The sequence below is a fragment of the Mandrillus leucophaeus genome, unplaced genomic scaffold (assembly GCF_000951045.1).
Source record: "Mandrillus leucophaeus isolate KB7577 unplaced genomic scaffold, Mleu.le_1.0 Scaffold186, whole genome shotgun sequence".
Taxonomy (NCBI): Eukaryota; Metazoa; Chordata; class Mammalia; order Primates; family Cercopithecidae; genus Mandrillus; species Mandrillus leucophaeus.
In genome coordinates, this window is record NW_012101876.1 from 4,594,136 (window position 1) to 4,610,508 (window position 16,373).

At 38.1% G+C, this 16,373-nt stretch overlaps 1 protein-coding gene across 1 annotated transcript in view; it reads left to right on the top strand.

Annotated features, from left to right (window-relative positions):
• COL6A6 (collagen, type VI, alpha 6) overlaps nt 1-16,373 on the top strand; it is a 117,303-nt gene that overhangs the window by 17,173 nt on the left and 83,757 nt on the right. Inside the window, exons 8-14 of the mRNA XM_011977965.1 lie at nt 4,392-4,735; nt 4,820-4,898; nt 10,473-10,627; nt 13,065-13,157; nt 14,398-14,451; nt 15,897-15,968; nt 16,052-16,078. Of these exons, the coding sequence (XP_011833355.1) occupies nt 4,392-4,735; nt 4,820-4,898; nt 10,473-10,627; nt 13,065-13,157; nt 14,398-14,451; nt 15,897-15,968; nt 16,052-16,078 (824 nt within the window). The remainder of the gene's footprint in view (nt 1-4,391; nt 4,736-4,819; nt 4,899-10,472; nt 10,628-13,064; nt 13,158-14,397; nt 14,452-15,896; nt 15,969-16,051; nt 16,079-16,373) is intronic.

The window sequence follows — 16,373 nt, forward strand, 5'->3', positions numbered from 1 at the left end:
CAGTTCTCCCAGCATCTTACGTGGTTTGTATTTTTGTCTTCATTCATAAATGTGGAAGCTGGACTTCAAGGGAATATTGGTAGCCTGGTCTAGATCATACAGGAAGTAAGACTAAGCACATTTTGAAACCTAGGCTTGTCTGACCCCCATCTGTTCCTCCCACCACCCCCATCCCTGAGTTCTTTGTTATATTAAGCTGTTTTCTTGATATTAGTTGTTGTCTAGGTTATCTGATGTTGACATTATAAAGAACTAATATCTAAGTGTTGTGCTTCACCAATTAATAGCTGGAGCTTATTAAGACATCATAGGTTTGTATCTTTAAAATTGTTTCCACAAGCTGATATTCCCTAAGGAAACCACTTCCTGCTGTCACTTCCAATAGCATAATCTCTTCATAGAACTAGCAATCTGCATGACTTGTCATCACTGGCTAACCAGGAAGTGGTAGTATAAGGTAGTTCAGCATGTGGACTCCAGAGAAGTCTGGATCTGAATCCCCAGTGTGAGAGACGAGACACAGTGTTAACTGTGAGATCTTGGGCAAGCTTCTCTGTCACAGCTTCCTCATCTGCAAAATGAAAAAGAGCTTCTACTTATTCTGTGTCTTATGAGAAAAAGTGAGACAGTGAATTGGAAGTACATGGTAAGTGTTCATTGAGAGTTAGCTAATATCATAGCATGTTGCTGAGAGTACCATGAATCGATTTCTTGAATGCAAATTTGTGGAGTAATGGGGTTAGTTCACAGAAGGACAACTTACCAAGAATTCCTTAGTTTAGGGACTTAAATATTTTAGCCACATTTCAGAGCTATATTCAAATTTAATAAATATACATGGTATTTTCTCACCTTTATCCATATTTACTGTCTTGATTTTTCTTTGAGACTGGCTATTCTGTCCACTAGAGGAGACTTGGAGCAATTTTTAGAATGTGGAGGTTCTGTCTATTTTTTAGCATGGAGCCATAATTAGGTAGCAAAGAATCGGGAGCATCTCTCATCTGATATATCTGTCATTATGGATAGATGAATCAAAAGGGAGACTGGGCAAAAGACTAGTCTGATTAGGGTAAGAGACAACCTCAGGATTTGATTCAAGAGATGTGAAAAATGTAAGGAAAAAAATAGATGTTCATTTCCAACTTTTAATAAGGAGCTATTTTTATGTTCCTGCCTTAACTGGATCTGGGTTCTCTAGAAAACAGACCTTTGAAGCTCTTGAGTTTACGTGCCAATACTTTATTGGGAGTGCAGTCCCAGGGAAGCAAGAGTGAAAGGAAGGGAAGTGATGTGGGAAAGGAGGGGAAAGTGAATACAAGGTAGTATGTTACCAAGTTAGCCAAAGCTTAAGAAGCGTAACTGGTGCATTGGTCATGCAGAACATCACTAGAGAAGCCCTACAGAACCACCGTGTAGACCAGCCCAGCAGGGGGAGTAAAGGAGAGGATTTACCTGCCAATTCCTTCCCATCTACTGCCTCTCATAAGTCAGAGAGCTAACTTCCCTACACTACTGGGTTGTGTTATCCAGCCCCTTATGGAAACTGGTGGGGAAACCAGAAACAGGTCCCACGGTGCACTACATCTAGGGCGGGAAATGGTGAAGGGGCCAGGGCCTCCCTAAGTTCACATGGGTTGCACACAGGCACCAGAGTCACTGTGGCCATTCTGCAGTGAGCATGGTGGAGGCCGTGTCAAAGCCAGGCTCTCACCTCCGCGGTTAGCAGACTAAGGATGGTGGCAGCTGGGGCTCTTGAGTGAACAAATGTCTATGGCTTGGGGAAGGGAGGAAGCAAATCTGGGAGGTGTATAAACTGAGTCTCTAACAATCCCTAGCTATACTTTATAGATCATCCTTTCTTTTTAAAATCTAAATTACCACATCTTTCAAAGTCCCAAACAGGTTTATCTCCTATCCCAGCTAATAACTGCCACTTTCCCCTCTAAAGTATTTTCTCAAGAATCTGTCTTCTAATCTTACAAATGTACCCTAGCCTCTTGACAGCATTTCTTAATACCAAGAATCTGCCATCATCAGCTCCAATTAAGAACTGTCTTTATAAAGTAATAATTAGAATCAGCTTTTGGGCTTGGCAGGAAACAATGAGACTTGTAACTGGCCCAATTCACTCTTTTCTGTGCTTTTGTATTTTTACTTTGAAGTATATAACCCCCTTATTTGTATAGATAAGAAAATTAATGCCCAGACAGGATAAGAGTTGCCAAAAGTAGTTTGGCAGTAACAGAGTGGTGACCAGCATATGACTGAAACTGAACTTCTGTCTTCCCGCTCACAGACCTGCCCCCCAGGATTCTGCATTGCTATTTGGAGGACTAGTCAAGGGCTCAGCCTGCTACTCTTACTTCTTTTGTCACCCTGTAGCCATTCCTGCCAATTACCTTCTTAAATATTTTGCTTTTATTGCCCCTTTCTTATTCCCACTGCTGTTATCCTACTTTAATTCTTTATGATTTCCTTGGAAATCCAATTTCAGCCTTCTCCCTAGCTCACTCCCTGCCCCCAGTCCTTTGGAGTCACCAGTGGCAGATTCACTTTAAAGCACAACCTATGTCGTGGAAGACTTCAAGACAGGGCTCCTGATTTAAGGGCAGATGTCTCAGTGGAGTTTTTAGGCTGTTGCATGAGAGCCTCTTGCTCAGTATGGTTTGGCCTCTCTCACTGTACTTAGACACATGGTTACTAATTCTGGACTTGCCCACCAAATTCCATTCCTTCTCTCACATTATTATGGAATCATTTGTCAATTTAAATTAAACACAAGGAACTTGTTTACCTAAATAAGTTTGTACTTTCAGCAATCTAGACAAAAATTTAAAATATACAATGTTTATAGGCAACAGTTCCCAAGGTCACTTGATGTCATTTTGGTATTTCTGCTGGTTGGTTTTTTTTCCACACGAGTCTGTTTTCCTTAAAGACACTATCATATCTTGTTTACTACCTGGTTTTCTGCTCAGGTTTAAACAGTTGTCATCAAAGATGAAACTTTCAAGCTCAAGACAGATATGAGAAGACGTTGATGCAAGAGGAATTTTGGAAAGGATATATTCTGCTTTTTTTCTAAATAGTTTATCTTATTTTCTGATTATCTGATTTTCTGATTATCTAAGAAGAGATTTCCAATAAAGTAAAATACAGTAAAATAAGATGTCCAGTCTTCCAGATTTTTGATAACACTTTGGTTTACCTTGAATCTCATGATGAAAATTGATTATCAAATAAGATTTTTGTGTTCCCTCAGTCAACTCTCATTAAAAATCAAGTTGCCAACAGTTGTTTTAAAAGTTGAAATTAACGATTTTGGTTTTAAACACTTGCAAATGTCCAGCTGACTAGTGTGTCTGGGAAGTAGTTAGGCATTTGCCTTTACAAGGAATATCTTAAACATTGCTGATCTAAGCAAACCAAATTAAAAACAACCACTCATTTTATCAAGCAAGCTGTATGTGTTGAGTCTGCTGAAAAGAATTAGTTTTTAGCCAAGTTAAAAACTATTGAAAGAAGAGTGAGTCACATGACTTTATTCTCTAACTGCCTTTTAGGACACTCAGCTTAAAATATCAAGCCCTTTTTAGTTTATCCAACTCTTAAGTTTCCCTAGAATTAATAAGAATAAGAGCAAAGCACTTTAATGCAACACCCCTCTAAGTATTGAACCTCAAAATGGCAGTGTCCTTGGCTTCTGGAATGGCTGAGCTCCTGAAAGCGGCACCATCTTTGACATGGTTGAATGTGAATGATTTGGTTACCAGTTTCTTCACTTGTCAGACTTACACCAAGCCAGATTTCAAAGGATCTCCTGAATTTTTTAGTTTTTTTTCTTTTCTTTTCTGAGTGGATGTTAGAAGATGACAAGAGAAATCAGAGGCCCTTTTTAGAACGATAAATCATCAAAACCATTCCTTAGATGAGTTCTTTGTGATTTATTTTTTTCTAAATGACTTTATTCAAATGTTCTTAAATTTCCCTTATAATTATTAAAATTTAATATTTGTCGAATGACCTCAATTGATAAGTAGCATTATATGAATGTTTTATTTTAGACTATTAACATTTCCACAGTGTACTTTGGGGATATTTAAATGATTCTGCATGACTTTTTCAATATCTAAAATAAAATCTTTCAGAACTTCATTATAGAATCAATGGATTTTTTATGACCTGAAAAAATAATAATGTACCCTTACACTTTTACAGATTAGAAAAGAGTTGATGCTTAGCCTCTTCCTTTATTCATTTATGCCTTTCATTGTGTTCTAACTTTATAACTGAAATAGAATTCCAAGTCCCTTGATTCAGACATGGTGTCTGAGTTAAATAAAGATATTTGTTGATTTATTAAGACATGCTTTTCCTTTGAATCCTAGACTGTTTCATGGATGTTGTGGTGGGATTTGATGTCTCAACTCAGGAGAAAGGGCAGACTTTGCTTGAAGGTCAGCCTTGGATGGAAACCTACCTTCAAGACATCTTACGTGCCATCAGCTCCCTCAATGGAGTAAGCTGTGAGGTGGGCACAGAGACTCAGGTCAGTGTGGCTTTTCAAGTGACAAATGCCATGGAAAAATATTCTCCCAAGTTTGAGATCTACAGTGAAAACATACTGAATAGCTTGAAGGATATAACAGTTAAAGGACCATCTTTTCTCAATGCAAACCTCTTGGATTCTCTATGGAATACATTTCAGAATAAATCGGCTGCTCGAGGAAAGGTAACATGGATTTATCTTATTTGTTGATCTGTGATTGCAGTGAACCCCTTTTAACTCATTTTTCTTTTTTGGAATACTTCTTAGGTGGTCCTTTTATTTTCAGATGGATTGGATGATGATGCTGAGAAACTTGAACAAAAATCTGATGAACTCAGAAAAGAAGGTACTGAGTATGGAGGAGGAGTGGGAAGGGAGTGCTTATTAACTTTATAATCTCAGAACTAACTTCTGGATCTTAAATTTACAGGCTCTTAAATTTTGAATAACCCTGATTTGGACAATCTCCATATTCTGTATGTACTAGGCAGAACAAACAAGCTCTCAGAATATTTTGACATGCATTTTTTTTCTCATGCCTTATATGTATGAAACAGCACTGAATACAAAGTCCTATCCTTTGTATCATATTACTGTATTTCTTCTTCCTTTCCTGGCGAATGTTCCTTTCTCTCTTGCCCCATATTGTCTAATATTGCTACTTCTTTAGTGTCACCAGAAGGGAATAGTATGTTTCTCTTTGACCAGGGAATGAGAGTCAGTTTTCTTCTAACACTTGTAAAGTTCCCAGAGTTGCAAGCATTGTTGGATAAGTTTACTCATGTTTTGGGGCTTTCTAATCAGTTCCTTCCTTCAGACCACAGATGGGCCAACCATGGTGTTTGAGATTTTTAAGCTCTGGCACCAGGCTTTTAGCTTTTGAACCAAAAGCTTCTATTCTGAGTCAGACAAGAACATGTGGATGTTCTTGTTTAGTCAAACAAAGAAGTTCTTGTTTGACTCAGAATAGAAATCCTCTTCTGTAAGTGGGTGCAATTTCTGCCCTACCCATATCTCCTTTACTGGGAGATTCATCTATCCTCTAGCTGCTAACAACTCACAGCTTACTCCTTCTCTGAAGAATTGCCCTTGGCCAGTAGAGCCACGTCACCTGGAAGGTTGCTGTCCACCCCATCCTTGGGCAGCAGATTAGGTTACAGAGTTGGACCTTTGCCTCTAAATGACACCAGTGGTGTGCAATTTATGCTCCAGAGCTTCCTGGGATCAGGCTAAATAAAACTAGACTCCAGCTACAACATTGTCTTGCTCAGTAACTTCCCCTGCCCTATCCTGTTTTCCTCACTCCCTTTCTTCTGAAAGTGCTTCCTCAACAATTTGTGCACCTCCAAATCCTTATCTCAAACTCTGTTTCTAGGGAACCTGACCTAAGGCATTACCTGTCAGGTTAGCTAATAGAGGTTGACAGGACTTTGTGTTTTCTATTTTGTTCTCTCTCTCCCATCTTAAACAAATTGCAAAATTCTCTGAGTTTACTACTAGGGAGTATCAGGGGAACTAGCCCCCAGTATTTCAACGTAGGTTCTTTTCTATTTTCCCTAAGTGCTGGCTGGTCTGAGAAATAAAGAGAAAGAGTACAAAAGAGAGAAATTTTACAGCTGGGCCTCTGGGGTGTCATTGCATGTTGGCAGGTTCTGTGATGCCCCCTGAACTGCAAAACCAGCAAGTTCTTATTAGGGATTTCAAAAGGGGAGGGGGGTACGAATAGGGAGTGGGTCACAGAGATCATATGCTTTAAGGGCAATAAAAGATCACAAGGGCAGGGAGGCAGAGTGAGATCACAAGGCCAGGGCAAAACTAGAATTACTGATGAAGGTCCATGTCCCACTGGGCACACATTGTCATTGATAAACATCTTAACAGGAAACAGGGTTTGAGGGCAGACAACTGGTCTGACTAGAATTCACCAGGCTGGAATTTCCTAATTCTAGCAAGCCTGAGGGCACTGCAGGAGACCAGGGCATATTTCATCCCTTATCTTCAACTGCATAACACAGACAATCCTAGAGCGGCCATTTTAGAGACCCCCTCCACCGGGAATGCAGTCTTTTCTCAGGGCTATTCCTTGCTGATAAAAAGAATTCTGTGATATTTCTCCTATTTGCTTTCTGTAAGAAGAGAAATATGACTCTGTTCTGCCTGGCCCTGCAGGCAGTCAGACCTTATGATTATCTCCCTTGTTCCCTGAAAATCTCTGTTATCCTGTTCTTTTCAAGGTGCCCAGATTTCATATTGTTCAAACACACATGCTTTACAAACAATTTGTGCAGATATCACAATCATCACAGGGTCCTGAGGCGACATACATATTCAGCTTACGAAGATGATGAGATTAAGAGATTAAAGACAGGCATAGGAAATTTTATAAGAGTATCGATTGGGGAAGTGATAAATGTGTGTGAAATCTTCACAATTTATGTTCAGAGATTGCACCAAAGACAGGTGTAAGAAATTATAAAAGTATTAATTTGGGAAACTAATAAATGTCCATGAAATCTTCACAATTTATGTTCTTCTGCCGTGACTTCAGCTGGTCCCTCTGTTCGGGGTCCCTGACTTCCTGCAACAAGGGAGTAAGGGTTTTTATTTTATCCCTTATTTACTAAATCTGCCTTGTTTTTATTCTCTCTGGTCTTGGCCTTTGTTCATGAGCTATAATTAAGGTTTTAGTTAAGACTGAAAAAAGATACCAGAGTGCTTAGTTGGGATGGGTAATGTAGTTTTGGTGGTTGCCATTGTTTTGTTTTATTTCAGCTTTTCCTTTGTGGGGAAAAGATGTTTCTCTTGCAAACGACAGTAGAGTTTCTTCCAGGAAGTGCTTTGGAATACCCAGAATTCTAAGACCAAACATCTTTCTTCCAATGCCTACTGAAAAACTAGTAAATGGGTATCAACTTCAGAAGCTATATTTTGAATAATATCCTCAGATATTTAGATTCTTCAAATGGAAGATAGAAATCATGGTAATAACATTATTTGAAAAGTGTCTAGTTCTTTGAAAGGGACCATCTTTGACATGGTTGAGTGTGAATTTGGTTACCAGTTTCTTCACCTGTCAGACTTACACCAAGCAAGATCTCAAAGGATCTGAATTTTTAAATTTTGTTTTTTTCTTTAATAAAGAAAAGAAAGTGGCTTTCTGTATGGACAAGAAGTATCTCTCTCACTGGCTTCCCATACTTACACACACAGGACTTCACTTGGTGCTGGGCCCTGTGATCTATTCACCTAGGAAAGCTTTCTTAATTTCAGGCCAAACATCAATATGTGTAAACTATGCAATCATCACTGAACAAGAGGAGACAAGGAAAAAACAATCCTTGATGGTGGACATGGCTTTAAAACTTATGCACGTGGATTGGGGCTTAAATTAATTATTTTTTTAGAATTGAATACCCTAGAATCTACTCAGTGATTCTTTATTCTTCCAAGTTTGAAAATCTTTTCTTTCTTAATTCATTGTTAGAAAATTGAAAACTTTGTATTTAGGATCATATGACTCATTTATTGGATGAGTCTGAAAGAAGACTGGAGTCCCTTGATCCTAAGAAAAGCAGTTATAAATAATAGTTATATACATATTTCTTGCAAGTCAACAATCCCATGGTTCTTATTTTATCATTTTACATTCTTAAAATTTTACATTTCCTGGATATTATAAGAAAAATCAGATGAGAGAAGGTTTTTTTTTTTTCTCTTATAAGTAGATCCATTAGCATGCTTCTCTTGATCACTAAACACCAATTGATGTACCATTTCATATCCCAGACCACTCTACAACCTCTTTTCTCCCCCTTCTCATTCTCATTCTAGAAGAGTGACCAACTGTCCTGATTTGTTTGGAACAAGATGGGAACTTTCAGCACTAGAACCAGGAAAGTCCCAGGAAATGAGGACAAATTGGTGACCCTATTCGTCTTTGGTGGTGGTGGTTCTTTTCTTTCCTTTTTTCTTTCCTTTTTTCTTTTCTTTTCCTTTTCCTTTTCCTTTTTCTTTTTCTTGTCTTGTCTTGTCTTGTCTTGTCTTGTCTTGTCTTGTCTTTTCGACAGTCTTGCCTTGTTGCCCGGGTTGGAGTGCAGTGGCGCCATCTCAGCTCACTGCAACCTCCGCCTCCCAGGTTCAAGTGATTCTTGTGCATCAGCCTCCCAAGTAGCTGAGACTACAGGCACGTGCCACCACGCCTGGCTAATTTTGTGTATTTTTAGTAGAAATGGGGTTTCACTCTGTTAGCCAGGATGGTCTCTATCTCCTGACCTCATGATCTGCCCACCTCGGCCTCCCAAAGTGCTGGGATTACAGGCGTGAGCCACCACGCTCAGCCTCTTTCTTCCACTGCAGATAACCATTCTGTTTGCCTCTCTTGGAACTTGAACCTCTCCAATATGTCCCTGAAACTTCATTCTCTTGATTTCTGTCTTCATCTACTCATTTCATATAAAATCATATCATATAAACTTATTTAAGAAGGTGTTCTTGACTCTCAGCCAAGTCCTTGAACATTTATCTATTCTGGTTCATTGGTTCCAATTCTCATCAAATAATTCTTTACCCATCAATAATAATGAGAAAAATGTTGCCAGTGGAGTCAGGTTTACGTGAAGCTAAATGTATTTGATTTTAAGACTGCCCTTTATTCCAAGATTCTATCTTTAGCACATTTTTATTGTCAAAATATCCTTTGAATGTAAGCTATGGAATTAGGCTATCTGGGTGAAAAACCTAAAAATACCACTTACAGGGCGTCATTTAACCTCTCCAAGCCTGTTTGCTTGTCTGTAAAATAGGACTATAATTATACATACCAATAGAGTTATATTTGACCCTTACAAATAAGATAATGCATGTGAAGCACTTAACCATTTTCCAGGCACACAGTTTCTATCAACAAATGATAGCACTGTTGTTGCTGAATTACCTCCTCCACCATGATGACTGCCACCATTATTTAATGTTCTTACCTAGCAAAATAAGTCATTGGCAACCCTATGTTGGTCCTTAACCAACAGTTTTCTTTGAAATAATTGTATTCATAAAACCCCAAAGCCTCCGAGCCACAACTCCTGGATGATTGTCTGTCATCTGTTCCTAATTGCCTGACAATAGGCCTGTTACTCTTTTACTACCTATAGTTCCAACTGGGTTATTGATGTTTTATCAGATCATACAGAACTGTGCTTTTCAAACTTTAATGTGTATACAAATCACCTGGGGATTTTGTTAAAATACAAATTCTGATTCAGTAAGTGTGGGGTGGGGCCTGAGATTCTGTATTTCTGATGAGCCCCCAGGTGATGCCAGTGCTGCTGCTTCAAGGATCCCCCACTGAATGGCAAAAATGTACAACATGTATTTTCTATTTTTGAGACAGGTTTTTGCTCTGTAGCCCAGGTAGGGCTGCCGGGGCACAATCACAGCTCACTGCAGGCTCAACCTCCCAGGCTTGAGCTATCCTCCCACCTCAGCCTCCCATGTAGCTGGGACCACAGGCCAGTGCCACCATGCCCAGCTAATTTTGTAAAATTTTGTAAATTTTTTGTAGAGGTAGAGTTTTGCCATGTTGCCCAGGCTGGACTTTCTTGGTATGTGAATTTCTCTGTACTTTAGCACACTCTATAGATCTTTGAGGACTGTCTCCTTCAAATCAGGGAACTGGAAGTTCTGTTACAATTTTCACTATCTCCAATTTAATTAGTTTTGGAAAACATAATTCCTTTTGTGCTCTTATTATAGTCTTGTCACTTGTCAAGTTTACATCACGTGTTTGGGGGAAAGACCTCAAAATAAAGTAAACTGACTGTTCCTCTTGCAACTGTTTGCTGAGAATAACAATTTAAATATGCTTGCAAAAAAATAAAGTAACCAAACCCACCTCACCTGGAACATTGTAAACTGTGTTGGATAGGCCTGAATGCTCTCATAACTGTTGCTCTGGATGGACCTGCTGATTCAAGTGACTTGGCTGATCTTCCCTATATTGAATTTGGGAAAGGATTTGAGTACAGGACGCAGCTCTCTATTGGCATGAGAGATCTTGGGAGCCGTCTGTCAAAGCAGCTGGTAAGTTACTCTGAAAAGGCTGGTAAGCTTAAATTTTCAATTATTTTGTATGTAGGTTGAATACTTATGCTTAAGAATTTGAACTTATTCTGTTTATTTGGGAGTGAAGAAAGGTTTTTATGAATTAGTGAACAGTGTAAGAGGGTTTATCTGGAAGAAATGTAATACAGTAAAGAGATGTCAAAGCACGTTTAATGTATATGCTTGGCAAAAATAGGAGGAGGAGGAAACAGGGAAAAAGAAGAAAATTTAAATAGTACCCACAATCATGTCCAAATTATAGCCAAAGAACATAAGTGACAAAAAGAATCTGAGATGCGAGCATGAATCGGCTGTTACCTCCACCAGCCAGTTTTCACACCCCTTGCAGATCCTAGGCATAACAGCTTTCCGCACTGAGTGTAATTCTAGTATTTAAGATGTGTATTTTTCCTGGGATAAGACCTGTAAATGAAAGCAAATTACATTTGGAGTTCAACTAGAGAAAGCGTAATCTGCTCTAAAGCTGGAGGAAAAGCCTAGTGACAGTAAACCTCACATGTACTTTATGAGCAATTGAAAGATTAAGGGTTGTGACTCCTTGAGATTTCTACCTTATATTCTGTTTGTTTGTTTGAGACAGTCTCGCTCTATCGCCCAGGATGAAATGCAGTAGTGTGATCTCAGCTCACCGCATCTCTGCCTCCTGGGTTCAATCTATTCTCCCTGCCTCAGCCTCCCGAGTAGCTGGAATTACCAGCGCCCGACACCATGCCTGGCTCATTTTTGTATATTTAATAGAAACGGAGTTTTGCCATGTTGACCAGGCTGGTCTCAAACTTCTGACCTCACCTTATGTTCTATTTTTAAACCTGATGCCTCTATAAGATGCGTCTCAATCGTATTTCTTTCAAAAACATACGAGAATTCAAACTCGAATGGTAAAGCGTCAGCAAACTCTGTGTGGCTCTACTTTTACTTTAATGAATTGCTAGTAATTTTGTAATTTGCTTATAACTTACAGAATCTTTAATCGATATATGAGAACACTTCCCAAGGAAGTGCTAGCTCCTGCTATTTTCCACCTATAAAATTTATATACATATAGGTATTTAAGCAACTTGTTCAGTGTTGTAATTATGTAAAAATAATTACATAAAGAATATGAAAGCTTCATTGGAATTCCTTTCTACATGGAAAGACAGTGTTTTTACAAAATGTATTTTTTTTTTCCTGTCGACTACTCTGTGAAATCTCTTTGGTAATTCATAGAGGAAGGAAATTATTCTTTAAACAAACCTGTCAGTTTTTGTATATCATATAAATGGAACACTCTACAAGAAAAACTTAATCATAGGTCAGTTTTAATAGTAATAGATTTGATGCTGTAGAATTTTGGTGATCCAAAGAAAATTGATGTTATCTAATATAAAATGTTATCTAATATAAAATCATAGTATCCATTTTGTTATTGTTTGCTTTCACACATTTCCAGTTTGATTGCTTTTTCTGAAATTGTCAGGAAAAATAATTTCATAATGTCAGAAAAGGAACATTATATAGTAGGAAACAATCAAAGGGAGAAAATTGCTAAATGGCTATAACAAAAGATTTTCATTTTTCATTTCACTAGAGATTTATTGGGAAACTTCGCAATACAAAGATTGGTTCTACCCCATTAAGTGAAGTATAACATTTATTTGAAAATAGAATTTTTCTAAAAGTAAATCTGGTGAGTTAATTGTAAAAATGTAAAAGCAATATATCATCTATTCAGGGGATGACTAGGTAAGTCCAGGATGACATTTATTCATGTTTTAAAATACATAATATGGATTTTTTGACCAGAGTATAAAGAGGAATATTCTCCTGTGCCCCCATCCCCTACAGCAAGTGCTTCCAAAATGTTGCACATGCAATTTGTGTTTTGGAAATCTTATCAAAATTGTTTTGGAAGAGTTTACCATTGGACTTAGTTCCAAGAAATGTTACACTGGGCACTGTCTAAATTGTCTAGCATACCAACATTTCACAAGATGAGGAAAATAGCATGCATTCATTTTATTGAACAAAATATTTGGGGCAGAATTATGTAGGGAAATTAACAATATCATGGTCAGTGCTAGGGTGAGGTAGGGCAGGGACAGACAGCCACATCAGTTGGCATGCAGTCAGTTTGCCACAGCTAAACTGATACCAATTTGAAAACACAGAAACATTTTTGAGTTGATTTGGAATACCTCAAATGGTGGAGAGTGCAGATGATAGGAGGAAAGATGGAAGCAAAAAAAAAAAAAAAAAAAAAAAAGTTTCATGCATTCTTTCTAAAGCACAGTCATTTGAATGGTGACCAGGCTTCTGCAACTGTGGTAGAAGTCTGGATCGCATGGTTGAACTTGCGTACAAGATTTGGGAAGCAATATCACCAAATGTAATGTATTTCTTACCCTCTCCTAAGGTCAACGTTGCTGAAAGAACATGCTGCTGTTTGTTCTGCAAGTGCATTGGAGGAGATGGCACAATGGGAGATCCTGGACCACCAGGGAAAAGGGTGATTTTAGTTCAGATTTACGGGTTACTTTGAGTTGTAGAATGTCCCTCAGACATGGGTTTAAGTAGAAATAAGGGGTGATTTTTAACTTCTAAATAGAGCCTCTTATATAAGAGTTTATTATACTTCCTTTTTATGTGTTAAGTTAGTCATGGATTTTCCTTGGCATTCTAAATTGGAGTCTTTTTAAAAAGTTTTTGTGGAAGACTCAGGAGAAACAACTGTCAAGATCCTTGATTATCCAGTATTCTAGTACTGATGACAATGATGCAGGAAAATCAGCTGTAATCCCTCATGTTGAATAATGAAAGCCTCCTCCATGTGAATAACCCATTTCAGCATTCGTTTCTAATGATGGCAGAGTTATTAAAATCAAACAGAAGATACTTTGTGTACTTTGCTGGAAACCAGGCTAGATCAGATCACTCTCTTATAGCAGAAGATGTTAAGATGTCTCATTCAGCTTAAGTCAGGTCAAAATGTTATCACAGATACATAAACAAAAACAGGCTCATTATTTAAAAACAGAAACCAACAATGATGATTCATATATTTCCTAACCAGAAAAAGTATATGTACCCTTATGTAAAAATATTTTGAACTTTAAGAAATGTTTAAATACATATAAACATGATGGATATGTTATAATGATTTCAATACAGTTTGTTTACATGTGTTTGATTTTTGAGTAATTTATAGATAGCACTATAACTCCCAAATCACCAGGGCTATGTGTCTGAATATGTCTCTGAAAGTTTTTGGACTAATTATTTCCTGAATGTTTCAGCTTCATGTAGAGAGAATGATAGATTTTTTTAAAAATAAGTCTCAGAAAGAATGGAAAGAAAAGTGTGTGGTCTATTTTTCTATGTGTAGCATAAATCCTAAAAGATTTTTTGATAAAGGGAGAATAATTCTAGTTTACCAGTGGCAAATATAGCTGTGTTGACTTGAATGTTTGTTTATAAAGAAGCTCTGGAACAATATATAAACCCAGAGTTACAATATTATGATTGTCACACACTCACACACCCTCTTGGGTTAACTGGATACTTGTCTCAAAATTCCATGTCTTTCTATGTGTGTAAATGTAACCTACACTGGGAAGCAGGGACTTTTTTCCCCCCGCCCAAACCCTTACTACTCCACATGAAGTAAAACTGTAAAGTTGAATTTGGTTTGGTTACCTCTGATTTTTGGTCCATAGATGCAAATGTTTTCTTCCTTTTCTTATTTCCAGGGACCTCCAGGTTTTAAAGGCAGTGAAGGTTACCTGGGAGAGGAGGGAATTGCTGTAAGTCAAGGCTCTTTTTACCTCCATTTATCCCTAAAAACATATCTACGATATGAACTTCCTTGAGTCAATTCTGAACTGGGGAAGCAAGAAAGGTGAGATTCTAAGGATTCGTGTACAGAATCTGGGATCTTCTTTTGTTCTCATTGTGCTTTGCTTCTGGTGGTCATTAGTGGCTTATTGACCTATTGTCTCTTCTTTGACTACCCACCAACATTGCACAATGAATTCAATGCAGAAGTTACCTTCGTCACTAGGGGAGTTGAATCACTGCTATATCCCCCATTCTGGAGCATTCTGCAAAGGAAACCAACTCACCACATTGCGTATCAAGGACCTCACTCTTGCATTCACTCATCCTTCCATTCTCCCATCAATCCATCCAAACATTTGTTTACCAATTATATATTAAACATCTACCATTTACTACATTATTTATCCAAAGACCTCACACTTTAACATACTCATGCATTCACTGGTTCATTCAACAAATATATGTTATGTATATGTGTGCCTGGCACGTGATCAAATACTTAACATATATTTGTAGGCTTCAGAAATGAGAAAAATAAATAAAAGGAAAAATATGGTTTCTACCTCCAGGAAACTTTCAAACTAGTAGAAATGCAAATAAGACAACAGTGATTCTGGTTGTTATACACAAGGGCTAGACTAGAAGTATAGAGACATGCAAAGGAGTGTGGCAGAACAACTCAGTTACCTAACAGCCTTGGCTAAAGTTGGAGCTTGAGAGGGGAAGGCTGCAAACAAGGAGAAGTACCTGGGCAGACATTTGAAGGATGAGTAGGAATTTCTACAGGCGAAGTTTGGGGGAACAGTGTGTTCAAGGGCATGTGTCTGAGAGAAGATCATGTTCATAAGATGGCACATGGTCAACATGGATGGAACCCAGGCCAGTGCAGGAGGAAGATATATGTGGAAGGTAAAACTCAGGTTATTGTGAGTCTTGAATCCCCTGCTGAAGATTTGGATTGTGTCTTCTAGTTGATGGGCAGTCACTGAATGGTGGGAAGCACAGGGGTCAAAATTGTGGGAGTGTTTGGAAAGCATGCTCAAGCAACATTGCAGATGATGATAAGGTGAAGATTATAGGTAAGTCTTGTAGTCATAGGTGCAAGACACGTCTTAATTTGTGCTTGGGACAGTATGACTAGATATGTTAAGGTCGGAAGGACGTAACTTGGTGACCACTTGGTGAGAGAGAAGCCTCACAGAGGCAATATGCAAGTGGGATCCAAAGCAAATGGCTGTCTGTCATCAGGGTATCTCTGATTTATTTCCACTCTTAGTTTTTATAAGCAAAACTCTGGATTGTGAACCATGAGCATTCACACTTTTTCTGGTAACAACAAACTTGGCAAGTTTTCAAGACAGATTCCAGATTACAATAGAAAAAGCTCATTTGGATATGTGCCCTTTCTCAGGGAGAAAGAGGAGCCCCTGGACCAGTGGGAGAGCAAGGTACTAAGGGATGCTATGGCACCAAAGGTCCTAAGGTAAGGATTGCATTAGAGTATGGAGTTTTCTCAACATTAATTCCATTTTCCTACACTAACTATTACTGTCTTTTTATTTTCAGGGAAACAGGGGACTAAATGGACAGGAGGTACGGTACCAGGCACATCCATTTACCTACCTATATGTTATCTAGAAATATTTTTATTTTTGAGATTAAATTGATCAGTAAGTTATACAAATAAAGTTGTCATTGACTTTCCTTTTTTATTGCCAGCCATTTCATTTTGTTTCTTCCTCTCTTTCAGTACAGGCAATATATATTATTTGTTGGTAGTTTCTATTACTGAGTAACCTTTAATATTACCTAGGCCCAGCCTAACGAAGAGGCTGTGTGTGAAACACAAAGATAGAGTTTTTGTTTGGCATCTGACTTCTTTCCACAT